This window comes from Herpailurus yagouaroundi, unplaced genomic scaffold, assembly GCF_014898765.1.
Source record: "Herpailurus yagouaroundi ecotype Mexico unplaced genomic scaffold, PumYag 159, whole genome shotgun sequence".
Taxonomy (NCBI): Eukaryota; Metazoa; Chordata; class Mammalia; order Carnivora; family Felidae; genus Herpailurus; species Herpailurus yagouaroundi.
Genome location: NW_024412400.1, coordinates 6,314,395 through 6,341,998, shown reverse-complemented (window position 1 = coordinate 6,341,998; position 27,604 = coordinate 6,314,395). Strand labels below are relative to the sequence as shown.

Here is a 27,604-nt window from a genome sequence, read left to right as displayed (position 1 = left end):
CCCCTTCCCCACTCACTCTCTCAAAATGAATATATATTAAAAAAAAATCAGAGAAATTGGTAAAATAGAATAAAGAAAAATAATAGTGAAAATCAAAAAAACCAAAAGCTGATTCTTTGAAAAGATCAATAAAATTGATAAGCCTCTAGTCAGACGAACTAAGAAAAAAAGAAGACAAAAATTACTAACATCAGAAACGAACGAGACATCATTACAGATCCAGTGCACATTAAAGGATAATAAACGAATACTATAAATAACTCTATGCCTATAAATTTGATAACCTTAATGAAATGAACCACTTCCTTGAAGAACACAAGCCAAAACTTATAAGAATACATGATCTGAATAGGTTTGTACCAACTAAAGAAACTGAATCAATAACTAATAATCTCCCAATACAGAAATCACCAGGCCCAAATGAGTTCACTGATGAATTCTACCAAACATGCAAGAAATTATACCAATTCTCTACAATCTCTTCCAGAAGATAGAAGCTAAGGGAATACTTCCTAACTCATTCTATGAGCCAGCCATTATCCTAATACCAAAACCAAAGATACTGCAATGAAACAGGAGAGCAAGATTTCTTGTGAACAAGGACATAAAAGAACATCTACAAAAATCCTATAGCCAACATCATACTTACTAATGAGAAGCTTTTCCACTAAAATCAGGACCAAGGCAAGGACATCCTCTCTCACCATTGCTTTTCAACATCGTACTGTATATCCAAGCTAATGCAATACATCAAAGGATATGAAGGTATATAGATAGGGAAGAAAGAAAGAAAACAGTCTTTCCTTGCAGATGACATGATTCTCTACCAGACAACTAGTATCTAATAGACAACCCAAAAGAATTGACAAGAATACTCCTGGAACTAATTTGAAGGATATAAGGTTAAGACACAAAAGCTAATCACTTTCCTATATACCAACAATAAAGAGGTGGACTTTGAAATTAAAAATACAATATACCATATATATAAGCACCTCCAAAACTAGTTATGTGTGAAGCTAACAAATATATAAAAGATCTAAATGAGGAAAACTGGAAAATTCTGATGAAGAAAACCAATATAGAACTAAATGAATGGAGAGATATTCTACATTCATGGATAGTTAAGATGTCAGTTCAACTGGATCTATTGATTCAAAACAATTCCAATCAAAATCCCAGTAACTTGGTGTGAACATTGAGAAACTGATTCTAGAGCTTATATGGAGAAGCAAAAGACCAAGAATAGCCAACATGATATTGAAGGAGAAAAACAAAATCAAAGGACTGACAATACCTGATTTCAAAACTTACTATCAAGCTATAGTAATCAAGAGTACAGTATCAGCAAAAGAATAGACAAATATATCAATGGAACAGAACACAGATCTTTTTATTAAAATTTTTTTCTAAATGTTTTTTATTTTGAGAGAGAGAGAGAGAGAGAGAGCGCGCAAGGGAGGGACAGAAGAGAGGAATAGAGAGAATCCCAATCAGGCTCTGTGCAGTTAGATGTGGGGACTCAGACGCTTAACTGACTGAGTCACCGAGCCCCAGTTCTGGGCTCCAGTTCAGCCCCAGCAACTGATCTTTGAACAAAGAGCGAAGGCAATGGAAGAAAAATAGTCTTTTCAACAAATGGTGCTGGAACAACTGGACACCCACAGGCAAAAAAAAAAAATAATAATAATAATAATAATAACTCTAGACTTTATACTCCTCAAAAAAATGAACTCAAAATGGATCACAGAATTCAATGTAAAATTCAAAACTATAAAACTTTTAGAAGATAACGTCAGCAAATATCTAGATGACCTTGGTATGGTAATGATTTTAAGATATAGCACCAAAGATATGACTCATGAAATAACAGATTAGCTGGACTACCTTAGAATTAAAATCTCCTGCACTGCAAAAGACAGTTAAAAGAATAAGACAAATATATAAATAAGAAAGAAAAGAAAAGCAACAACGTGGATGGAACTAGCATATTATGCTAAGTGAAATAAGCCAGTCAGAGAAAGACAAATATCATATGATTTCACTCATGTGTGGACCTTAAGAAACAAAACATATGAACCTAGGGGAATGGAAGGAAAAATAAGATAAAAACAGAGAGGGAGGCAAACCATAAGAGACTCTTAAACACAGAACTAAGGGTTGCTGGAGGGGAGGTGCAAGGGAAGATGGGTTAAATGGGTGGCAGGCATTAAGGAGGGCACTTGTTGGGATGAACGCTGGGTGTTATATGCAAGTGATGAATCACTAAATTCTACTCTCCAAACCCATACTGCACTATATGTTAACTAACTTGAATTTAAATTAAAAAGAAAAGAAAAAGAATGAAGAAAGAATAAGAAAATAAGCCACAAATTGGAGAAAATACTTGCAAAGGCATATAGGCACAGGGGAGCCTGGGTGGCTCAGTAGGTTAAGCATCTCTTGATTTCAGCTCAGGTCAAGATCTCATAGTCTGTGCTGAGCATGGGGACTGCTTGAGATTCATTCTCTCTCTCTCTCTCTCTCTCTCTCTCTCTCTCTCTCTCCCCCCCTCCCTCTCCCTCTCCCTCTCTCTTTTTGCCCCTCCCCTGCTTGCACTTTCTTTCTCTCTCAAAAAACAAAACAAAACAAAACAAAACAACCCAGACATAGGGCATATGTTGGAGATAATGCTGGTTGGGTTCAGGATCACTGCAATAAGGCAAACATTGCAATAAAGCAAGTCAAACGACATTTTTCATTTCCCACTGCATATAAAAGTTACGTTTACAATACGTGGCAGTCTACTGAGTGTGTGATAGCATTATGTCTACAATAACAACATATATACCTTTTAAGCTTTTTTATTTTGAGAGAGAGTGGGGGAGGGGAAGAGAGAGAATTCCAAGCAGGCTCCATGCTGTCAGCACAGAGCCCGATGTGGGGCTCAATCTCATGAACCACAAGCCGAAATCAAGAGCCCAACGCTTAACCAACTGAGCCACCCAAGCACACCAACAATGTACATACCTTAATTAAAAAATACTTTATTGACACAGAGACACAAAGTGAGCAAATGCTGTTGGAAAAATGGTACTGGGAGGCATGCTCAACGCAGGGTTGCCACGAACCTTCGACTTGTACACTGACAACACCAAATGGTGGCAAGGATGTAGAGCAACCGAAACTCTCTCATTCATTGGTGAGATCGCAAAATGGTACAGCCACTTTGAAAGACAGCTGGTGGTTTCTTACAGAACTATACTTTTACCATACAATCCACAATTGGGCTCCCTGGTATTTACCCAAAGGAATTAAAAACATACCTACACAAAACCTCCATACAGATGTTTACCGCAGCTTGATTCCTAATTGTCAAAACTTGACAGAAACCCATAGGCAATTGGATTAATAAACTGTGGTACATCCAAAGAATATTATTATTCAGCATTAAAAATAAACGAGCTATCAAACCACACACACACACACACACACACACACACACACACACAGTGAAATGCCTATTACTAAGCAAAAGAAGCCATTCTGAAAAGGCTACATACACACTGTAGGATTCTAACTACAAGACACTCTGGAAAAGGCAAAACTGTGGCGACACTAAAAAGATGAGTGGTTGCCCAGGACTAGAGGGAAGGGAGAGGACAGGTGGAGTACAGGGGATTTTAGGGTAGTGAAGCTATTCTATATAACAATGGATACGTGTCACTATATATTTCTCTAAATCTATATAGAATGTACAACAGCCAAGAGTGAACCTGAACGTCAACCATCGTCTTGGGGTGATAAGGACGTATCAGTGCCAATGAACCTTCATTGACTGTAACAAGCGTACCACTGTGGTGCCGGTTGTGGGGGAAAGCTGTGCACGTGTGGGGTCAAAGGGTACATGCAACTCTGTGTACTTTCTGTTTAGTTTTGCTGTGAAACTAAAACTGCTCTAAAAAAGGAAGTCTATTTAAAAAAAACAACAACAACAAAAGGCAAAAAATGTGGTGTAGATGAGCCGGTCCAAAGGAGAAATCCATGAACTGTTGCACTGAGAATTGTTACTACAATGAGGAAGAGCTAAGGAATCAGGCCTCTTGACAACATCTGACCTTGTTAGAAAACGGGCAATGGAAAGGTTCCATTCACCCTTGCCCTGCCACCTCCTTCCTCTCCCCACATACATCTCGGTCACTTTTGAGTCACTAACACCTCCTCTGTCCCCAGAGTAGTCAGAGTCCACTTTTACAGCCTGCTTATCTTGAAAGCAAATTCAATTAGAGATTACTTATCCGCAAGGTGGCGGAGGAATACAGAGGAGCCTACAATCTCACGTGTGACCCCACCATTTCGATATCAAAGCCAAAGAGGGACAAGTTCAGCCCTGCTGTTAATTTTCCAGAAAGACTCCCAAGAGCTCAAATCTTGCATCCTTCCCCTACCCAAAAGCCTGAGCAGGATCAAACAGAAAAGATAAATACAAGGAAATCCCACACCCCACCATATGAGATTTCCCTGGCCAGATCTCTCTCCTTTCGGGATCTTAGTTTCCCCATTCGCACGATGGTTTTAAGCTGTTCTACGGAACCTGTAGATCAACTCACACATTTTTTTGCTTATGTACATTTTGGTTCTTCTCCATTCACATGAAAAATTAAGTAGTGACTCCCGGACCCACTCCTCACTGCTCCCCACCCACAAGCACTAAAAATATAAAATGATCTTTGGGGCACGTCGGTGGCTCAGTTAAGTGCCAGCTTCAGCTCAGGTCATGATCTTATTTTATTATTATTATTATTATTATTTTTTAAAATGTTTATTTATTTTTGAGACAGAGAGAGACAGAGTATGAATGGGGGAGGGTCGGCGAGAGGGAGACACAGAATGCGAAACAGGCTCCGGGCTCCGAGCTGTCAGCACAGAGCCCGACACGGGGCTTGAACTCGCTGAGTGTGAGATCATGACCTGAGCCGAAGTCGGATGCTTAACCGACTGAGCCACCCAGGCGCCCCTCGGGTCATGATCTTATGGTTGGTTAAGTTTGAGCCTTGTGTCGGGCTCTGTGCTGACAGCTCAAGAGCCTAGAGCCTGCTTCAGATTCTGTGTCTCCTTCTCTCTCTCTGCTCCTGCCCCTGCTTGCACTCTGTTTCTCTCTCAAAAATAAACATTAAAAAAAAATTTTTTTAAAGAATCTTTACACCACCACAGACAATTTACTCTTTATTGATTAAAAATGAAGGAAACATGCAGCAAAATACAAAGTCAAAAAAAGGGAGGGGGGAGGTCAAATATTTTACATCTTCCATAATCTAGCGTACGTCATAAGGAGGAACCTCCATTTATTGATACACCATTATTCTATCCTCAGATTATTAAATAGTATCAGCTGGCTCTAGGATTTGGTTCAAAACTTAAGCGAAAAACCCAAACAAATCCATTAGTCATTTGGAATAAGACCATACGTTTCACAAACAGCATTGGCACATGTTACCTTGTGCTGAATTAGTCCCTACCCCCAGGGACCAGGGGATCCTGGGGACTCAAAGACAGAGGTGCACCCCGAACCACCACTCCTGGAAAGGAGCAAGGTCTCTCAATGTGTCACGTGCTGTCCCACCTGGGAAGTTTCTGTTCACGTATTTTCTCAGCATCACTGTGTAAGTCAGCAAAGGGAGACCACCATACATCATGCAGAAGAAGAAAGAACACTGTCCTAAGGCTTGGTGTCTGGCTCCTAGTTCCCAGCAGGGCAAAAAATGAACCGAAAAGAAAAAGAAAGCCCCAGCCCACTGCTATTGGCATGCTGTCATTCAAACATGTCCCACTGTCATTCAAAGGTAATGGCTGGCTGGAGAAACTGAACAGGGGAGTGGGATGCCGCTGACCCCCAGCCTGGGCTCCAGACCACCTCCAAAGAAAATGCTAGAAAAGAGTGATGCCACCACCCCTTGGATTTATCAGTAAGTAGATGATGATGGCTTGCTTGAAACCAAAATATGGACTCTAAGGCAAGCCACTAGTCTTGTGCCAAAGAGGACACTGTCACCTCATTCCCACCTTCCGGCCCTCATTCTTCCCACCCGCCTAAAGAAAAAAGAGAGAGAGAGAGAGAGAGAGAGAGAGAGAGAAAGAAAAGCTAAATATTTTTCCAGCAAGCTGATCAATCTTCTCTTCCTTCACTAGGCTCAGCACGCTCCCTCTTCTTACCAATCCTGCTGGGACCCTGGACTTCGGTGTGTGATCCTCTCATTTACTTTCCTCCCAACTTGCCATCCCAAACCCGCCCCCCCTCCTTCTCCCCAACATCCACTCCTTTCCCAGTGTGTCTTTGTACCCAGGGCAGGGGAAGAAAACCCATGACTGAAACTACAAGCTCAGAATGAGAAACAAAAGCTGTGACGACTCAGTTGTGGGGGAGGTTTCCAGAGACTCTCCGAGAGAAAACTGGGCGAAGCGATCTTGTTATTCACAGACCACCAGTGCTGGAAAGGGCCTGAGCGATTCTGTAAGAGGCAACTCTCCCCTTTCCATGGGGCCACAGCCCATCTTTGTGTGTCATTTTAAGGCCAGATCGAGTGTCCCTTTCGAATACAAAAATTGTTAGGGCTACTTGCAGTTAGACAAAGGCTGACTGTGAAGCAGTAGGAAAGGAAATCGGCCCCACCGACTACTCACATATTGCATTATGAGTGCTCGTTTCGAAACCTAAAGAATAATTTATATTACTTCTATAGAAAATCAGATGAACACTGTCTACTCGTAAATCCTAAAAGTCACGGCACATGTGGTTTCACTTTCCGTCCCGGGTCGGGTTCAGCGCACAGAAGTGTGGACCCCCTCCGAAGGGTCAGTGCAGGAGAGGGGCGGAAGGCAGGCCTCGCTGGCCTGGTGAGGCTCCTTTATTGCTGTAGAGAGCTCAGCCTTTCATTTCCTCATGACGTGGAGGCCAGGCAAATTTTCACGGGAGGACTGAGGAGCAGTTTTTCCTCAACTGAATTTTTTTAAGATTCGAAAATAAATACTTCCACAACGATATGACTTTTGCTTTTTCCTGTTCAAAACCACTGCTGGGAAAGTTCACTCTTATAGGCCATTACTCGGTGTTTTCACTACAATAGGTCCAAACTTCCACTTTGAAGGATCTGATGGCTTGAAGTTCGACTACAGATGTTTTGCACCAGCTGAAGTTAAGGCTAGCAACCCTTTCTGGAGGGAGGGATGAAGAGGGGTGCCTGAGAGCAGCTTCAGCAAAACGCTTAGAAACATGAACAAAACAAAAACACAGTTTAGGCTGCCTCCTCTGAGGCTGTGCTTTTTCCTAACAAAAGTTGCTAGAATTCACAACACATTAAAAAAAAAAAAAAAAAAATCACTAAATTAAATTCTCTGGGCTCCAGCTAAACGATCGCCTTTTAGTTGCTACTTCAGTGGTAAAGAGATATCCCAAGATGCCCACATCCTGCCGGGTGTGGGGGAACAGGCAGGAGGAGGAAGCCCAACGTAGCTGCTACTTTCCACCCAGCGCCATCATTGGAGTAAGGCAAGATGAGCTGACCGATCTCCCTCCTGGGCCTTGAGGCACGTGGTCCCCCTCTCAGATGGGGGAAGACAGGGGACACGTGCGGTAAGTTTACTAACGGAACTCTTTAAAGGGATGCTGGCCACTGGTGATCCGACTTTTCTCTCCCTGTGGGAAAAAGGGGGAATGACGGCAGGAAGAACATAAAGAAAGACCTCTAAAGCTCCTAGCCGGGAGGTTTGTTGCTGGGTTCTTTGGCAGTAGTGGGTTTAGGCCAACAGAAGCAACAGAGATACGCATGTGTGGAATCTCCTTAGGCCGCCTCTTCCAGGGCTGTGGTTTAGCTGATGCTGAGCTGGGCAAATCCTATTAGTTTCCCATCATCAGGGATATCCGAGCCTTCGACACCAGATGCCTAGGAATCAAACAAAATAAGAAGCTGTGGCTACTTGTAAACAAAACTGCACGTAGCAATTAAAACTGACTAACACAGGCACTGTGGGAAGGAAGACAGTGGGGGACAGGTCCCTGGGATACAAACGGGAGGCAGATCAAGTGTCTTTTCCAGAAAAGGTGGGGGCTGGGTAACAAGCTGGAGTCAGACTAGCTAATACTCTCTTGAGAGGAGTCAAGGGTGTGGGGTAGGAGGCTTCCTGGGTGGGAGAGGGGAAGAGAGGACACTCAAAAGGAGACATCAGGGGCGCCTGGGTGGCTCAGGTTAAGCATCCAAACTACTGGCTTCGGCTCATGTTTCATGAGTTTGAGCCCCGCATCAGGATCTGCGCCGACAGCCCAGAGCTTGCTTGGGATCTCTCTCTCCTTCTCTCTCTGCCCCTGCCCCGCTTGAGCTCTCGCTCTCTCAGAAAATAAACAAACATAAAAAAAAAAAAAAAAAATTAAAAAAAAAAAAAAAAGCCTAGGGCCTCAGGAAGGCTAAATGAGTACAATCCACCATATTTTAATATTCTCATCACTCAGGGAATATAGAAACTGGTTCTGCAGAGGCTGCTGCTGTGTAAAGATAGTTTAAAGAAGAAGGGATGAATACCAGTTTGAAAGTGACAGATCGATTTGACTGAGGTTCTTCCACAATTTTCTGCAAATTCGCTGCCACTGTAATCACACAAACAGAAAGTAATGAGAAGCCAAGTAATCTCTACTTTCCACCATACTTTAAAAACTTAAACGGTAGCTCAGAATCTTCTGTGTTCAACCGAGATGGAAGCAGAAAGATAAGTCACTCCCTAAACAAAAGTAATCTTTTAAACTTAACCCTGAGTAGCACAAATAAATCTTGAATCGTGGTCAGATTAACTTTCTTTAGGATACTGTATTAACTGGGACAAAACACACAGGTGAAAGAGGTAGGATTTGCCTACTCATGGGCCAGAAAGCTCTAGACTGGGAGCTGGCCAACTCTGGCCAGCAGCCTGTTTCTAGTCTGGCTGTGGGCTGGGAATGGTTTAAAGAGGACGAAGACAGTGCATGGGCCACAAAGCCTAAACTACTTACTATCTGGTCCTTTACAGAAACACTTGCTGCTTGGCCGTCGACAATGGTCTTTTCCTTCAATAACATGTACACATGGGCCGACTGTGCCTTTTCTTACTTCCTGCATCTTCGAGGAATAAACCTCTAATGACTTTCGCTTACCTCTTAGCTCTAGAAGGGTCGAGTTTCACCCTCTGAAATGGACTAGATATGGCTAAGCTTACTTTAACTCGTGACTTATGTCGTCAGTCCTACTAGTATCTCCCAGAGACCTAAAGTGCGCTTCGACTCACTGCCACTGGAAGTCACAAACATAGACAGGAGACTTTCTGTTTTGTGAGGAACCGTCCCCAATAGCTGTTATTTCAGCAACACCAGGACCGTCCCAAGACCCGTGCGACCTGCTCAATGAGACAGACCTGGTTTTCTAGGTCCTAGATACACAGACAGAGACACAGGGGCACAGGGCAGAGCACAAAGTAGTTACCTATTACTAAATCCCTTCCGTCGACCAGGCCAGCAGAAATAAGTTCCTGAGAGACGCCCTCGGCGGTATCTGCGGGGACAAAGCAGAAGGTGCTCTTTGTCATGTCACTACTACCTCTCAGAGGAGGTGCTGGCACTGCCAGGCCCAGGCTAGCTGCTAGATCCACAGAACCAAGGAGGCGGGTGGAGTCCTCTCCCCACACGAAGGTTCCTCCCACCACTGGGGCTGGCTAGAGGGCCGAATCCATAGCAGCCAGACGGCCAATATCAGCTCGATGTAAAGGTAACCTTCTACAGAATGGTGTAATTTAGATGACTACAGGTTCTGCTCAAAAGAGCCCCGGCAATGATGCCGCAGGGGAAACTCCTATTCTGAGGGTCACCGTGGCCCCGAGCCCCATCAGCTCTGAGAGGCGACCGACCGCGAGCGTGCAACACCTCCAGGGCTAATACGACAAAATGCTTTATTTTCAAGTACACCTTGAAAGAGCCAATTGTAATCTCTTCCCTTTGGAGATCACACCCCAAGGTTTTTGCTGAAGTCACTTTCTTTTTTATTCCGGTGGGCTTTTCTTCGTATCTAGTTGTTATTTTAGGTAGCACAATCGGATTGATGGGTATAACAGAAATGAAAAGACAAGGACAGAGCGTCCCTAAGCTGATCTCATCTCCAACTGTGACTCAGTGCTGCTGAACACTGAGCCCCCCAGAGGAACAGGAGGACCTCGGGGCGTGGGGGGGGGGAGGGGGCGGGCACACATTTGAGCTGATGACCAGTGTTATGTTTGTTTGTTTTTTTTAATTCTCAAGTTAGTTACCATGTCATGTAGTCTTGGCTTCAGGAGTAGAACCCAGTGATTATCAGTGATTTGAATTAGTTCCTTAGTATGTGACTCTTCCTGGTTTTAAACAGTGAAACAGATACACCTCTGCACATCTGTATCTGTTCTCTTTCGTACTTAGTTACTGATGATACCAAGACAGCAGGGAGAACAAGCACGGCACAAAGGACAAACGTGCTGGAGTCAGGCCACCTCCCCAGTCTGAACCCTGAGTAACAAAGGCAAGAAAGAAACAAGCCTCATCCCAGGGAGAAGTTCAAGGCCAGAAACTATGCATGTCAGGGCTCAGCTTCAGCCTGGGGAGAGAGGAGCCTGGAAGCCTTGTTTCTTCTTCACTGTCATGGAGAAGGACAACCATGTTCAGTGACAAGAGTAAGAAATCTGCACCCTGACAAGTGTGGATATGAATTCTGGCTGCTCCTCTTTCCAGCGGTGTGAATAGCAACAAGTAACCTCCCCACTCTCTAACTTCATCATCTATGCAATGGGGACCATAATCCTTCCTTAGGGGGCTGCTCTGAGAATTTAATGAGATATAATGTTTAGCACAATGCCTGGCCTACTCTAGTAGGCCGCAGATTAGAGCTACACTCGTTACTGTTTGTATTACGGTAGGTTTTATAAATGAGGTTAGGAGCAAATAAATTGTATTTGAATTGTACTCATATGCTACCCCAAACCTTTAAACCAAGAACGTTTTCATCATCTTTTAAAAGCAAAATATATCCAAAGGACAAAAACTTCATGATATATTTCATTAAATAATAAATCAGAAGTTATTTTGTTTTCAATGTTTTTGATGTCTCACCTCTCCCAGGAGTAAACTCGAATCGAATATCATTTAGTTCTTTTTTTGAATTCCTATGGAAGAAAACAGAATGTGTAAAGTCAACTGAATTCATGCATACAGATGCTGCCAACATGTACTAGGAAAGCTGTGCCTCAAGAAAGAACGTTCTTTCTATTCCCACAGATCATATGATTTGTTCCAACATGCTCACAGTGTAGGGCTCAGACCAAACAACTGAAGAGTGAGCATCTAACAGTCTTACAACCCTTTTAACTTATATTCTCCACTGCGGAATATAAAAACCTCATGCTAAGAGTAGAAGGGGATTAAGGGCACACTTATTGTGAAGAGCACCGAGTAATGTATGCAATTGCTCAATCACTACAGTATACACCTGAAACTAACATGGCAATGTATGTTAATTATACTGGAAATAAATAAATGGAGGGGAAAATCCCAAGCACGAAGTAAACCAAACCAAACCAAAAAAGCCCTCATGCTTTTGAGGTGAATCTGACATGTGTACTCCCGTGTTTATTCCCACTAAGATGATCATATAAAACTAAGAGGAAAATGTAAGAGCCCCGGAAGGTATAATTAAAATGATAAATGATACAGGACGGAAGGGTTAGTATCTAAAATTATATAAAGAACTTACACAACTTAACACCAAAACCCCCAAATGATCCAATTAAAAAATGAGCAGAAGATGGGGCGCCTTGGTGGCTCCGTCGCTTAAGCGTCCAACTTCGGCTCAGGTCATGATCTTGCCGTTCATGAGTTCGAGCCCCGCGTCGGGCTCTGTGCCGACAGTTCGGAGCCTGGAGCCTGCTTCGGATTCTGTCTCCCTCTCTCTCTGCCCCTCCCTCACTCACACTCTGTTTCTCTCTCTCTCAAAAACAAGCAAACATTAAAAAAAATTTTTTTTTTTCTAATGCCCAAATTTGTCATCCTTGTGAGAAACGGTTAAGAGAGTGTGTACGTCAGTCGCAGGACCTGTTAATAACGCTCAGGTCTTCACACTGTTGCTACCACATCTGAGGGAAACCGCACCCCTGCAACACACATGCCGGAGGGCACACACGACCCCATCTACTCTCAGGCACAAACTGCCAGAAAAAAGTTACTTGCAAAGAGGAAGAAAAGCATCTTTAGAGTATTGAGGAAACAAACAGAAGCTGTTTACTTGCCTTAATCTGAGTACTAGGCTGACTGGGATCTTGGCTTCTTGTGAGCCTGCTCCTGAAGGCGGAGCCTAAAAATCGTTGAAAGTATAAAGTCAGTGTCTGGTCTACCAAGCATGGAGGTTACTCACTCACGGTCATCAGCAGAGGAAATGTCCATGTGGCGGCAACTTCCTTCATCTCCAGGGGAGGCCAGACCAGTCCCTGGGACATGTTCCCTGCTCTGGGAGGACATGCACTCCAAGGCAACGAAAAGAACTAAGTGCCAGCACGAGTCAAGCACAGTTAGAAAGATAATTCTCAACCCCACGTGAAATTCCATACATAGCCATTTATAGTTTGCATTTTTCAGATCCTTGTTTCCTTCTACAAGGGTGAAAAACACGAAGGCTGGGTTTTTCCCTTTAAAAATTCTGCCAGTGTAGGGGCACCTGGGTGGCACCAGTCAGTTAAGCGTCTGACTCTTGGTTTAGGCTCGGGACGTGATCTCACAGTCACGGGTCCAGGCCCCGCATGGGGCTCTGCAATGACAGTATGGAGCCTGCTTGGGATTCTCTCTCTCCCTCCCTGCCCCTCCTCTACTCATGCATGCTCTCTCAAAATAAATAAACAAACTTTAAAAAATCTGCCAGTGTATCACATAGCAATGTACAAGGTAGGATCTAAACTGGCTGTGCCTCAGGAATCCACCTGGCCTGGAGGTTCCAGATCTTCTGATGCCTAAACGAATCCTCTCTGAAAACTGTTAAGTTATTCCTTGCTTACTAGAGAAGACACATTCTATTTAAGTCGTTTATAAAGTAAATCCAATCTTTCCATCAGTTTTCATAAGATAACTGTATCTTTTCCAATATGATGGAAAGAAATGAAAAGAAAGCTTGGGTTCGATGGAAAGGTTACATAAAGTCAGCACCATGACTAACCGGAAGCTCTCACAGCAGTGGTCTCTAAAGGCAGACCATCACGGGGACACAAAAGAAAAAAAAAATCAGAACTTGCATTTTTACCTCTTTCTATTGAAAATGTTAGGGGAAAAAAAAAATGAAGTCTCCAATGTCTAATAAATGAATAGACTCTGGAAAGCTTACTCTAACCATGGGGCATAAGGTCACGTGTTCTGCACGGTATTTGGAATTTCCTGAGGGAAGCGAGGGAGGGATTCACACACAGTGGGGCCCTCACTCCCTTGACTGCTTTCAGTGTATGAGTATTCATGATTTTTGTGTGTGACTGACCACGTGCATTTATGGATTACATCACTTCACTTTAATGAAATCAACCCTCACAAAGTTGACAAATATCTTAAAAAAGAGGAAAACAACAGAATCATGGACGGGAGACAGTATCGATAATGCAAGCATAAGCGAAAGAAAAGGAAACAGAATTGCTGACAATCCCAGTGTGAGACGAACTCCAGCGGCCGCAGAATAATAATGAGCTCATAAAAAGCTGACCGGAAACTACCTCCCAAATTTCTGATGTTTGGAATGTGGTTCATGTTATCCGTCATTAACTTATTATGCTGCTTAAAAACCTGTGGGATCCTTGAAAAACTCGCTTATTTGCATAGTTAAAACTGTGAGAACAGAATCTCTAACTGGTTTCAAAATCTCCCACCACAGCAACCTTACTACATAAGGTTGTGTTCCACGTCAATCTCTGCTTTCTTCATCTACCCAGAAGGCAGACCGCTCAAGTGCACTCCTGCTTACCTGGGCTGTTTTTGCCGGCTCTGCGGGGGCTGGGGGACAGACTTGAGTTGGCTGTGCAGGCATGTGCCCGGCTGGCTGAGGTAGATGAGCAGAAATCTGTTCTGGAACTTGGAGTAAAGTACCCACGGGATCAGCTGTCGGAAATAGCTGTAACAAGAACATACACACAGTGCTGCTTCAGTTGAGTGGAAAGGGAGGGAGGTGTATTGATGGGCAGGCAGGGCCTCCCAGGGTGACACTTTCAAAGCAGTGTTTGTGTGGCGTCCTGGCACATCTCTACATCTCTTGAATACATCTACTTCAAATGGAAGTCAAATATTTCTACCAGGCTTTTTTGTTATAACAACTTTTGTGAGATGTAATTCATATCCCACTAAATTCACCCACTGTAAGTACACAATTCAGTGATTTCTAGAAAATTTATACTTGTGCAAACATCACTACGATCTAGTTTTAGAACGTTCCCGTCAACTCAGAAAGTTCTCTTGTGCCCACTGACATTTAATTCCTCCAGCTCCCACACCCAGCCCTAGGCAACCACTGATTACTCTCTGTCCCTATGAGTTTGCCTTTTCTGGATCTTTCATGTAAGTGAAGTGCATGCTCTCTGTTGTGTCTGGCTTATTTCACTTAGCACAGTTTTCTGAGGTTCAGCCATATTACAGCCTATATATCAGTAGTTCATTTTTTTCTTCAGAATAGCATTTCATTACATCATATTTACTTTCAACTACATCTATTCTACCCTCTTTGCCCAATCAAATAGCACCTCTAAGATGCAGATTTAAGTAGTGAAGGGAAATTACAGAAGCTACATTTTTCTATGTCTTGGAACTTTCTATTACTTGTAACGAAAAACAATTAACCAATGATTCATTAAAATATCTGAAATGCCTTTCAAGACCGAAAGCCAACATAGACATTATATATCTATTTTGCATGTTTGAAAGATTTCATAAATTTTAGTTAGGTTAACTTGGGGGGAAAAGACTGATGTTGAGTATAAAATCAAGGTAAACATATTCAAAATTATAAGTTGATGAAAAAAGTACAATGGCTAAAACTTAACAGTTGAAAGAGAAAATAACTGAAAGGTCAACAAGAGAGGTCTAAGGGCTGACAGTATGTAAACAAAATTGAGAGGCAAAGAAGTAAGGTTTTGTATTCATTTAGCTTCATACAGAGGAATTAAAGTAACTCTGGTGCTGGGGCACCTGGGTGGTTCAGTGGGTTAAGGCAACCAACTTTGGCTCAGGTCATGATCTTGCAGTTCATGAGTTTGGGCTCAGATTCTGTGTCTCCTTCTCTCTTGCCCCTCCCCTATTCACACTCTGTCTTTCTCTTTCTCTCTCAAAAAGAAATAAACATCAAAAAAAATTAAAAAAAAAAAAGTAATTCTGTGGTTCTGAATTTTGATAGAAAAAGAGAATGTAAGATTAGTTTGAAATTGATGGGGCACCTGGCGGGCCCAGTCGGCAGAGTTGTGTGGCTCTTGACCTTGGGATTTTGAGTTTGAGCCTCATGTTGGGTACAGAGATTACTTAAAAAAATCTTAAAAAAAAAAAAAGATTTGAAAATATTAAATAGGAGTATTAGCACTATTTTAAAAGGGCAGTTTCCAAATTGCATGCACATATATGCTAACTTATATTAACTGAAAGGTTATACAAAACAAAGCAATGAGAGGATATAGAGAAATTGGAACTTTGAGCACTGCAGATGACAATGTAAAATAGTGCAGCCACTATGGAAAACAGTAAGGTGATTCCTCAGAAAGTTAAAAAAAGAATTATCATATGATCCAGCAATTCCCTTCTGGGTAAGCCCCAAAGAATTAAAAGTAAGAACTCGAACAGATATTTGTGTAGCCATGTTCACACTGGAATCATTCACAGCAGCCTAAAGGTGAAAACAACCCAACTGTCTGTCCAGTGGAAAGGAAAAACAAATATGATATATACCTACAATGGAATATTATTCAGCCTTAAAAAGGGAGGGAGGAAGGAAGTTCTGACACGCACTACATGGATGAACCCAGAGGGCATTATGCTAAGTGAAAAAGGCAGTCTCGAAGGACTTATGGTTTATGATCCCATTTACATGAGGTATATATAGAACGGTGGCTGCCAGGGGCTGGGGGGGGAGGAAAAAATGGGGTGACTGCTAATCTGGAGTTGCACGGTTGGTGATGGTTGCACAACAGTGTGAATGTACTGAAAGCCACTGAACTGCACCCACAAAAATGGTTAAGATGGTAACTTTTATGTTATGTCTATTTCACCACAATTTCAAACATAACAACAAAGTAATGAGCCCTGAAGTATGAGTATGAGCTTGTGAGAGTCCATGTGGGAATGCCACTGAGGCAAAGGGACAAGAAGATCACACGAACAACTCTGGGTAAACTGTAAAATACCCTCTCCACTCAACTTTGGAGAAACTAAGAATTAATTAGTCTAGATTAGGTTAGAGTAAGAAATAATCTTAAATGCTCAGAAAATCATAAGAAGAAAAGTTATTTCTTTTCTTAGCAGAGGCTAAGTTTGGGATCATCCTCATTCAGGGACGCAGGCTGTGGTGGCAGGGGTAAGGGGACCCAGGGAACAACAGAATGGCTCTTCCTTCTGCTAACATTTCACTGCCCAAAGCAACTGCCATGGCCACGAGTAACTTCAAGGGGTAAGGAGATGCAATTCTACCAGGTAGCACGAGGAGGAACCAGAAATCTTAATGAATCGCAGTGCTGATGTAAGTTCTGACGTAACTGGCCTGTTAATATGCTGAAGTGCAGTATTCACTTTCAGTCTTAAACTATATGATACCATGTAGACATATCCTGCACATAATTGTGTACAAAATTGTATACTATACACACAAATCAAGTGGGAAAAAAGCAACTTCTAAGAATAGGGGCAAAACCAAACTGATTTAAGGGGTCAAGACGTGTAACTGTTAAATCACTACTGAGCCTGGAATGTAGATGCTGTCCGAAGGAAAAATGCATCCCCCAAAATGATTGTTATCTTCACGTAATGAGCGTAAGGCAGGCCAGCCCAACAGGATTCTGTTTAGTAGGATTGCCTATCATAATGAGGCAACAACTAAAGACAACATAATGTATATGACAAGAGAAGATGATAGAGGGGTAAAACCCAAAAACGATAGGTAGCATATGACAAATACCTGGACAGATTAATGCAAGAAGACAACTTTCCACTTTAGGCGGCCCAAGCCAAAAAAGTAATTTATAAAGTCAGGCTGGAAAGGAAGGAAGAACTTCCTGGGCCTCCAAGCCAACCTTTTTTTTGTTTTTTTTTTTAAATGTTTATTTTTGAGAGACAGAGAGAGACAGAGCACAAGTGGGGGGAGGGACGGAGAGAGAATGAGACACAGAATCAGAAGCAGGCTCCAGGCTCTGCACTGGCAGCACGGAGCCTGATGCGGGGCTCGAACTCACAAACTGTGAGATCGCTTAACTGACTCAGCCCCCAGGTGACCCCAGGCCAACTTTTAAAATGAGTGCAATGGCGCTGACTTACTGTAGAAGTCCATTCAAACTCAGAATCGATACCTCTGATGAAATTTGGCTGCTACAAATTCTCATTCCCATTTAGGCACATATAAAAAAATGTGCTTATCATTAAAAACAAAACAAAAGCACACACACTTTAATGACTCAAAACCCACAACTACTTACCTCAGAATTTGATAATGATTCTTTCACTCGGGGAGACTAAAAGAAATACAAAAAAGGCTTATTAACTCAAAACTTAGGTTACTTGTAGTTCCAAACTGCACTGAATGTTGAAATGCAAGTAAACTCCATTTCATTCTGATCCATTAAGTCACTGGTAACTCTAGTGAAAGTTTTCTGGAAAAAGAAAATATCATGATGCTATTGTATTCTTCATCCAGGTAGCCTTTAATACATCAATGTTCTATGGTATTTTAAGAGTTCCCAACTTGAGGTTTATAACAAACATGGGACTGAGTTCTCAGGCAGCAGGGAGGTCGCACTCTTCAAAGTACAATTCTTTCTACTAATCATGAACATGTTATGTACATAATATCCTAGACCAACTGCAAGCCTTCAAGCTCATTATCCAATACACCCTCAAAGCAGAGTAATTTGTATTATGGGCTTCAGCTGGAGAAAACTCTTGAGCCAAAACTGAAAATTTTTGGCAAATTTATAATCTGCCACTTGAAAAATCTAAGCTAAATTATTTAGTAAACCGTAACAGTTAGTAGTGATTCTGGATACAGGTAATGGAGAATACAAAAAAAGAAAAAACAAAACCCTGAACATATCTTTAAACAAATATCAGTTTCTGGTAAATTCTACCAAGCATAAATGTAGACTACTTAAAAGGTCAGCTTAGGCTTTTTAAAGTTTTCATCACTATTTCATTGAAGAGAATCAAGGTTCAGGTGATAGCTAATATATCATAGCAAGTATATGGCCAACCCAACACCCTTTTTAAATTTGTTTGGAAATAATTTCAAACTTACAGAAATTTATTAGAATAAGAACAGTACAAAGAACACAAGTATACCTCTGACCCAGATTCACCCATCATTAACTTTTCTTCCTTATCTCTCTTGTTAAATACACACACACACACACACACACACACACACACACACACACACATAACCAATCATATTGCTCTCGTACTATCTGAGAATTAGTTGCATAGACTGTAGCTGTTTACCACTGAACCATTACTGTGTATTTCTTAAGAACAGGGATATTCTCTTCTATAACTTCATACTACTATAGTAGTAACTTTCAGTAAATTTCACAATAATGCTAATTTTCATCAGCTAGTCCAGGCATTTGCCAAGTTGTCCGGTATGCGGTAACTATTTTTCCCCTTGTAACTAACAGGCAAGCTGTGGAGAAGGCACTTCAAGACCCTGAAAATATTCTGCTCATCAAAAATTTCCCTTATACTTAGCACCCACTGATGATCCTTGTCTGACCTAATTTTTATGACTGCTATCATGGCTATAAAGTGATGATTTTGCCCTCCAATACTCCTCTACATTTCCCAGTCAGCACCAGCAATTTACTGTAATGAAAAACCATCCCTCTCCCCCACTTAAAATCTACCTATTCATTACTGGCACAGACCCATAGAGTCCTAGTTTTTAAATAGTTTACAAATTATTACTGCATTTAAGGATTTTGATAGTTAAATTCTAATTTGGTCAGGGGGAGCTCATTCAATCTGGGCCTTGTATTATTATGATTATTATGATTTTTTTTTTTTTAAATAAAACACTTTTTTTTTTTTTTGACAAGAGAAGATATTCCAGATTCATCTTGTATTTTCCCTGTGTAAGCCCTGGAATCAGCCATTTCTCCAAGGGGCCCTTGTTCTTTTAGTACAGAATGGCATTAAAGACCAAGATCTGGGCATAAATTGTGCTCACTGTTCTTGTTTTCCTGACTCTCTGCATACCTGGTAGGTAACCTCTGATTGGATGCCAGATACTGTGACTTTTATCTTGCTGCATGCTGACAATTTTGTATTTCTATAAATCTTCTTGAGCTTTGTTCTGGAGTACAGTCAAATTACTTGGAAACAGTTTCATCCTTTCAGATTTTGCTTTATGAGTTGTTGACTGGATCTGGAGCAGTGCTCAATCTAGGGCTATACGCTCCCCACTACGTAGACAAGCTTTCTGAGAACTCTGCCCAAAGTCTTGTGAATGACGGGTTTCCACACTCTGGCTGGTGGAAATGGGCACTGCTGCTAGCTCTCTGTGAGGGCTGGGTGCTGCTATCCCATCTCAGGCGGTTTTCTCACATGTATTCCTTGAAGAGTATTCCACTGAACCCTCAAAAGGGAACCTCTGCAGACTTGTGAGCTTCTCTCTGTGTGTAGCTCTCTCCTCCCTGGTACTCTACTGATTTTATCCGCTTCCGTCTCCCTGGACTCTTAGCCCTATTTCCTCAACTCAGGAAAACACTTTTCAAGCCATAATGAAGGGAACAGCCAATCAAATAAAACTGCTCCATAAATGGAAGAATGGGCAGAGGACATTAAAATGGTTATTATAACTATACTATAGTTATAATACACATTAGCTTCAAAAAGTTAAGTAGAGACATGAAAGTGTAAAAAATGAACAAGCGTGAAATCAAACTTCTAAAATATTACCATGTCTGTGATATAAAATAGACTGAATGGGATTAGCAGCAATCAGGTATTGCAGAAGAAAAGATGAATGAACTTGAGGGCCCACAACAGAAACTGTGCAAAATAAGACTGAATAAAAAGAGAATTTTTAAAAAGGAAAATCAGTGAACTTGCAGACAATTTTAAGCAGCCTAATATACATGTTATTGGAGCCTCCGAGGTGCATGAAGGGCAGAAAAAAATATTTGAAAATATAATGGCTGAAAATTTCCAAACTTGATAAAAATCTATACACCCACAGATACATGAAAATAAATAAACCCAGGCATATCAAAATCAAATTGCTCAAAAAACCATTCAAAAAGAAAAAAAATATTAAAAGCAGCAAGAGTAAAAAAGACATGTAACTTATAAAAGAACAAGACAAGGGATACCAGATTTCTCAATAGAAACAATGCAAACAAGAATATGGTGAAACAAGAATATGGTGAAACAACATCTTCAAACTACTGAAAGAAAAAGCCTATCATTCTAAAATTCTATACCTAGCAAAAGTATCTTTTCAAAACAAAGATACATTTTTGGACAAAAAAACCTTAAGCAAATCATCACCAACAGATCCACACTACAAAAACTGTTCAGGGAAGTTCTTCAGAACTTCCAAAAAAGGAAATGATATAAAGATGGAAATTTGGATCTCCATAAGAGTCTATTTTGAATATGTGCTGAATTTTGTCAAAGCTTTTTTGGAACATATCAAAATAAGAATATGACTTGACCTCTCTTTAGGCCTATTAATATTACACGATTTCCTAATACTGAACCATCCTTGCACCCTACTCCATGTGATCATGGCATTTACTTTCAACATAGTTCAGTTTAGTTTTAAAAGACCCTCCTTTCACAAAAGAATTCACAGCATCAAAAATGGCTAATGTGAAAACTACAAAAGTGTATAATTTTCTATGCTGTTTACATATCAGTGTATTAGGTTACAAAATACTATAAAATCCTATATGTATTTTGGAACTACAAAATTTTAAATAAATTTCTCTTACAGTTAGCTAGGGGGTAACAGTCAGACATTGAAACACTATAATTTTTCTTCCCAAATATTGTGTTGGTCAGAGAAAACACTGTATCATCTCTTTCATAGGAAGCTAGAACTACAAGATTCATGTACCTCTACCTTCCTCTGATCACTTTAATAGAACATTACAAAAGAATCCTGATTTAAGGAGGAATCATATGAAAAAGTAAGGAGAAAGTCTCTTTTCACAGTCTCACATTTTAATAAACTCACAATTGTATGTAATCAAATGTTTATATCTGTTATCTCCTGAAGAGCTTTCCAAGGTTAGAATGTAATAAATTTTTACCAATTTTCCTTGGCAAAGTCTTTACAAACTTTAGCTCTGCAAAAAAGACTAGACTCAAAGACTTCAGCTAACAAGATCAACAAGTCTTCAATGTTGACCAGCAAGTCATAAGTGCTATGACGGAGCAGGTCTTATAAGCAGGCAGACATGTACCACCTACTCACCATTCATACCACAAAAAGGTTCTAGGCAGTAAAAGCCACGATGAACCTCAAACATTAGTATTTCTCATGTACATTTCTATTCTTAGGAATGAGTCCTAACAATCAACTTGAGGCATTAACTTTAGGCAAGAGTGATGGAATAAAACCAAAACAAGACCTCTGTCTACAAACACACACACACACACACACACACGCATGCACCCATGTACATACACACCAAAACATACACCCTCCAGGATATACCAACTGAAGAAAGGTATATTGTTCTTCAGGTAGAAGGTTAGCAGACTTCAGGGAAAAAGTTTTGATTGTTAGGCTTTCAAGTTCAATAATCTCTTCTTCTGCAATGTCTCATCAGCCATTAATCCTATCAAGTGTATTCTCATCTCAGACACAGTAGTCCCCTTCTCTAGATTTTGGTCATTTCATATGCCCTAAATATCATATCCAAACAGATGTGTCAGTCCACTTTTTCACGTAGAATTAAATGGGTTCCTATTGTTAATAACTTGCTCAAGGAAATTCTATCGCTAACACTTGTATTTTTCACACTTCAGCTGTCAAACTGAACAGAACCAAAGAATACAGCGTATCTCAGAGGCTTCAGACAAAAGATAGAGCTCTAGCTAAAGCACACAGTTTAACAAAACTTACCCTGAGTTGTGAAATTGCTGCTTTCCCTTCCTCACTTTCTTCATCAAATTCATCATCACTCCACTCCCAGCCGCCATCTTCTGTCTTATGAAGGCGGCCACTAGAACCTGGTACTCTCCGAACCTGCACATTAGGAAGAGAGATGTGGATTATGGTAGTGCTTGGTATTTACTATGTATACTATACATATCTTCTACTCCTCACTTGCTCTTTGTGCTCCACTATTGGTCTTTACTCCCACCACTGACTTTCCCTACGCTTCTATACTCTTGAGCCCAAACACCATCCAAATCCTTCTTATGTGAAGTCATAGACCAAATCTTATTAATGGTTTCATGTTCCGAGAAATTTGAACGTTTTTTCAGCCCCCCAAATAAATAAATCCAAATAAAGAAGATTCTGCTTTTTTCATTTTAAAAATCACAATTATACCTACAGTTTCAAGAGTACTATAGCTGCACAAGCTTTGTTAAGAAAAACAGCAATTTCCTAACTTTTATCCTCTTACTCACAGGGAGCCACTTTTAACTCATGTTGGCTTATTCTTTTTAAATTAACATTCATCTCTCTAAGACTGTGTTCTTATTATTACCCCTTGAATTTTTGGTTTTAGGAATTATCTACTGGACTTCAAACAATTAAAGATAAGAATTTAATCCTATTATCAACCCCCCTCTTTTCTCAAGATACATTGTAATTTTGGTTAAATCAAAATTCAGTGTTTCCATGACATGATTGTATAAATGATACAGTTAAGTCTTATTGTGTATTACAATTACTTTTCTCTACTGTATAACTTTTTTGTTTCCCCTATAGTTAATACTTGCTTATTTTTATGTACTTGTCATATTTATCCCCAAATCTCCGTATAAATCTCCTCTCACCATATTCATATACATTATTAGGTATTCATCACCTTCCTGAGGAAGACCCTCACCAGAGCCTCCCACCTAGACTGGTTTCACACCAGCTCTGGACTTCAGATCTCACTCTGTCATCAGCTCTGTTTCCTGGACCACACGACTTCCTTGTTCTCGGTTTAAGCACTTCCTCCATTATTAGCATAGCACATTAACTGAAGCCATGCATTTCTCAACTTTTTGAGTCCATCCCTACCCTTCACTTATAGTTTGCCTGGTAAAAAAGTCTGGGTTCGCAGAAAAACTTTCTTTCATAATGTTGCACACAACTGCTTCGTTGTGACCTGGCTTCCAGAGGAGCCGTCCGTGATCTTTCCCTTTTCTCTGGAAGCTACGGGATCTTTTTTTTTTTTTGCCTCCAGTATTCTGAGCTAGCATGGCAATGTGTCTTAGTGCTGGTCTATTTCCATTCATTGCACTAGGGCTCTTTCAATCTGGAAATTCAGGACTATCTGTTTTGGAAGTTTTTCTTGAATTATTTCTTCAGTGATTTCCCTTGTTTTTCTCGGTTCTACTTTTCTAGAACTCTTTACTCAAAGACTGAACCTTCTCAAATGATCCTCTAATAATGTTGTCTTTTTCTCCTGTAATCTATCTCTTGGCCATCTGGGGTCTATTTTCTGGGAAATTTCCTCAGCTGTACCATACAACCTGTGTATTGAATATTTTCATTTCTTCTCTGACGTTTTCAATTTCCAGGAGCTTTTTGTTCATGGAGGTGTCACTGTCTATATGCTCCTCTTCTAAAGTAACAGCTTTAGGGGCGTCTGGGTGGTTCAGTTGGTTAGGCATCTGACTTCGGCTCAGGTCATGATCTCATGGTTGTGAGTTCGAGCCCCACGTCGGGCTGTGTGCTGACAAGTCAGACCCGGAGCCTGCTTTGGATTCTGTGTTTCCTTCTCTCTCTCTCCCTGTACCCCACTCGTGCTCTGTCTCTTTCTCTCTCAAAAATAAATTAAACACGTAAAAAACATTTAAAGTAACAGCTTTATTGAGATGTAACTCATATAGCATATAATAATACCATTTAAGGCATACAATTCCATTTTTTTTTTAGTATATTCAGAGTTGTGAAACCATCTCTACAATTAAATCCAGACCACTTTCCTCACTTCCCCACACCGCAAAAAACACCACATAACCATCAGCAGTCACTGCCCATTTCCGTACAATCCTCCCAGTCCTGGGCAACCTTGCATCCACTTTGTCTCCGTACGTTTTCCTATTCCGGACATTTCACATAAATAGAATCAGGTAATATGTGGTCTTTTATAACCAGCTTATGATGAGCACAAGGTTTTAAAGGTTTGACTCACATTAGGACATGTATCAGCACTTCATTTCTTTTTACTGATGAATAAATATTTCATCATATGGACACATGACATTTTATATATCCATTCACCAAGAGATGAAGAATCGGGTTGTTTCCACTTTTTGGTTATTATGAATAATGCTTCTGGGAACATTCCCGTACGCATCTTTGTGTGTGCATGTTTTCCATTCTCCCAGGTATGCCTAGGAGGGGAACTCCTCATATGCTCATATGGCAGCTTCGTTGAGTCTTTTGAGAAACTGCCAGACTACTTTCTAACGTGGCTGCACCACCCCACATTTTCATCAGTAGCGCGAGGGTTCCAATTTCCCTACATCTTTATCAACGTTTGCTATTGTCTGTCTTTTTTATTATAATCAACCTAGTGGGTCGTCACTGTTTTTGTGTAGTGTGAGGAAAGGGCTCAACTCCACACTTCACTCTGGTGGCTGCAAACAGTGATTTAACAGAGTCCAGAATTAATTCATCAATTGTGTAACATCCCTTTTCATTCTAGTAGACAGCTCACAAAGGCATACTGTGGACTAATGATATTTGATGAGTAAAAATATACCAAAGGATGCTAAAGAATGGAAAAAATGAGTACTATACTATTAACAACGAATTACTTACCATATACTTTCAAAACGCAGACGTAAATTTACTCTAACCAATTTCCTAGAAAACTGGAGTTAAATCCCCATTTACCTTTTTAGCTCTCTCAGAAATAGTTGGTGCTCTCTGCAGTATTTTTTCTTGAAGAAATTCTTTATTCTGCAGAGGAAAAATACGTTTTCTTCTTAAAAGAAGCTTTTATTGAACCACAGAAATTGACCCCGAATATTCAAGCACAATTAAAATACCATATAGTAACTTTTATAAAGAAGTCTGAGGAACGCTTCAAATGAGAGTTTTACCAAATTCAGTAGTAAAACCTTTGAACTGAGAGTTCGGTATTTTTCACAGATTGTATTTAATAATGGCAATATTCACTGTTCTTGTTCTAAGTTTAACCTGGTGTTTAAATTAAGTTATATGAAAAACACATTTACCAATTCTAAAGCATGTGTCTTAATCACCAAAGGTTGTACAGATAACGCCCCCAGCAATTATTTGATCTACTTTTCCAAACATCACTTTTGGATCACTTTTCCAAACATTATCATCTAAAGATAAAACAACTTCTGAGCAGTGAATCTAATTTAGGTAACTGAGGTAGGTCACATGAACACGTAAAATCAAAAGTCAGAATTTCTTACCTTTGCTTTTTGGAAAAATTTGTGCCTTAACAGTTCTGCTGCTGTTGGTCTAAAACCAGAAAAGAACGTTTTAATAGTTAATTCAAGTGTAACTGTGGGTTTCCATCTTCAAAAATGAGAAAATGATTTCTTGAGCAGCAAGATAAAATCTCAGTGTTCTCCACTTTCCTTAACGGGCTAAAAAGCAAAAAGCAGGATAAACTCGGTACAAGACATTGAGTAGAGAAGAAAACCCAAATAGAAATGTTCTGATAATAATTATTGTGGGTTCTTTGCAAAATTCATTAGTGAAATGTTTCTTTTGGAATCCTAATTTCTTAGTGGCTTCCAATATACTTGCTATTATTTTCTCAAGAATATTATTTCCCAATAATATAGACAAATATCTACTTTAACAAGTCGTAAAAATAAATTTAATCTCACATAGAGGAAATGGACCAAATCAAGCTGCTTCTTGCCATGTGGCTGCTTGCCAGCCTTCAACTTATGTACATACATAGTCTTAAAAATAGATCTGATGGGGCCTGGGTGGCTCAGTTGGTTAAGCATCTTGATTTCAGCTCAGTTTGTGATCTCATGATTGTGAGACTGAGCCCTGCATCAGCCTCAGCACTGGACACGGAGCCTACTTAAGATTCTCTCTCCCTCTCTCTCTGCCCCTCCCCTGCTTGCACTCTATCTCAACACACACACACACACGCACGCACGCAAATAGATTTCACAATTTCCTTTAAAAAATTGAAGATTCTAAAAGTAATGTATATATTCCCCAAATTGACTCTAAATTCAGTTTTTAACTGTACAGATAAAGGCATCATCACTGTCAGTTGTATAAACTGTTAAATAGTATGATTGAGAATAAAGAATAAACAATACTACACTTAAGAGACTGGACCTGATTACACCACATATCCCACTATGTAACTCTGAGCAAATCTCTTCTCTAAGGTTCTGTATTACCTACCTGGTCAAGCCCCTGAAGGCAGTGGTTCTTAAATACGACTGTGTACTATTCTATCTGGGAGTTTCAAAAAAAAATCCCAATGCCCAGGCTGTACCCCATATCAATTAAAGCAGAATCAGTGGGGGGGGGGGGGGCAATCAGTAGTTTTTAAAATTTCCCAGGTGGTTTTAATGTGCATTCACACTTGAGAACCAGGGCTTCAAAGAAGATTGAGAAAACAGATTTGAATGTGCTATGCAAACTGAAAGTAGACTTTACCCTTCCTATGTTCTTATTAATTATTGTACCAAAAAAAATGTTTTTAATGTTTATTTTTGAGAGGGAGAGACACAGAGTGTGAGCGGGAGAGGATCAGAGAGAGAGAGGGAGACACAGAATGCAAAGCAGGCTCTAGGCTCTGACCTATCAGCACAGAGCCCGACGCGGGGCTCGAACTCACGAACAGTGAGATCAGACCTGAGCCGAAGTCAGATGCTCAACCGACTGAGCCACCCAGGCACCCCCTCTATGTTCTCATTCAATCAAGATTTCAGTATGGTCAACAGTTTGCACACCACTGCTTCTTACGATTCATCCCTTTCTTCTAGGTTCATTTCCTTCTTTCTAAAGTTCTCTCTCTCTCTCTCTCTGTATACACATACACACACACACACACACACACACACACATATATTTAATCCAAGTTAGTTACCATATAGTGTAATATTAATTTCAGGAAAAGAATTTAGTGATTCATCACTTACACAGAAGTGCTCATCCCAACAAGTGCCCTCCTTAATGTCCATCACACA

At 40.5% G+C, this 27,604-nt stretch overlaps 1 protein-coding gene across 2 annotated transcripts in view; it reads right to left on the bottom strand.

Moving 5' to 3' along the window:
- Positions 1–5,192: 5,192 nt before the first annotated feature.
- The window catches only part of OXSR1 (oxidative stress responsive kinase 1), a 103,478-nt gene continuing 81,066 nt past the window's right edge, over positions 5,193–27,604 (bottom strand). For both annotated transcript variants that reach the window (XM_040479800.1, XM_040479801.1), the window contains 10 exons: positions 25,850–25,898; positions 25,299–25,364; positions 22,356–22,478; positions 17,707–17,742; positions 14,010–14,156; positions 12,304–12,368; positions 11,132–11,184; positions 9,483–9,551; positions 8,553–8,617; positions 5,193–7,919 (listed from right to left, as the gene is read on the bottom strand). In XM_040479800.1, coding sequence (XP_040335734.1) covers positions 7,845–7,919; positions 8,553–8,617; positions 9,483–9,551; positions 11,132–11,184; positions 12,304–12,368; positions 14,010–14,156; positions 17,707–17,742; positions 22,356–22,478; positions 25,299–25,364; positions 25,850–25,898 — 748 coding nt within the window. In that variant the 3' untranslated portion in view covers positions 5,193–7,844. The remainder of the gene's footprint in view (positions 7,920–8,552; positions 8,618–9,482; positions 9,552–11,131; positions 11,185–12,303; positions 12,369–14,009; positions 14,157–17,706; positions 17,743–22,355; positions 22,479–25,298; positions 25,365–25,849; positions 25,899–27,604) is intronic.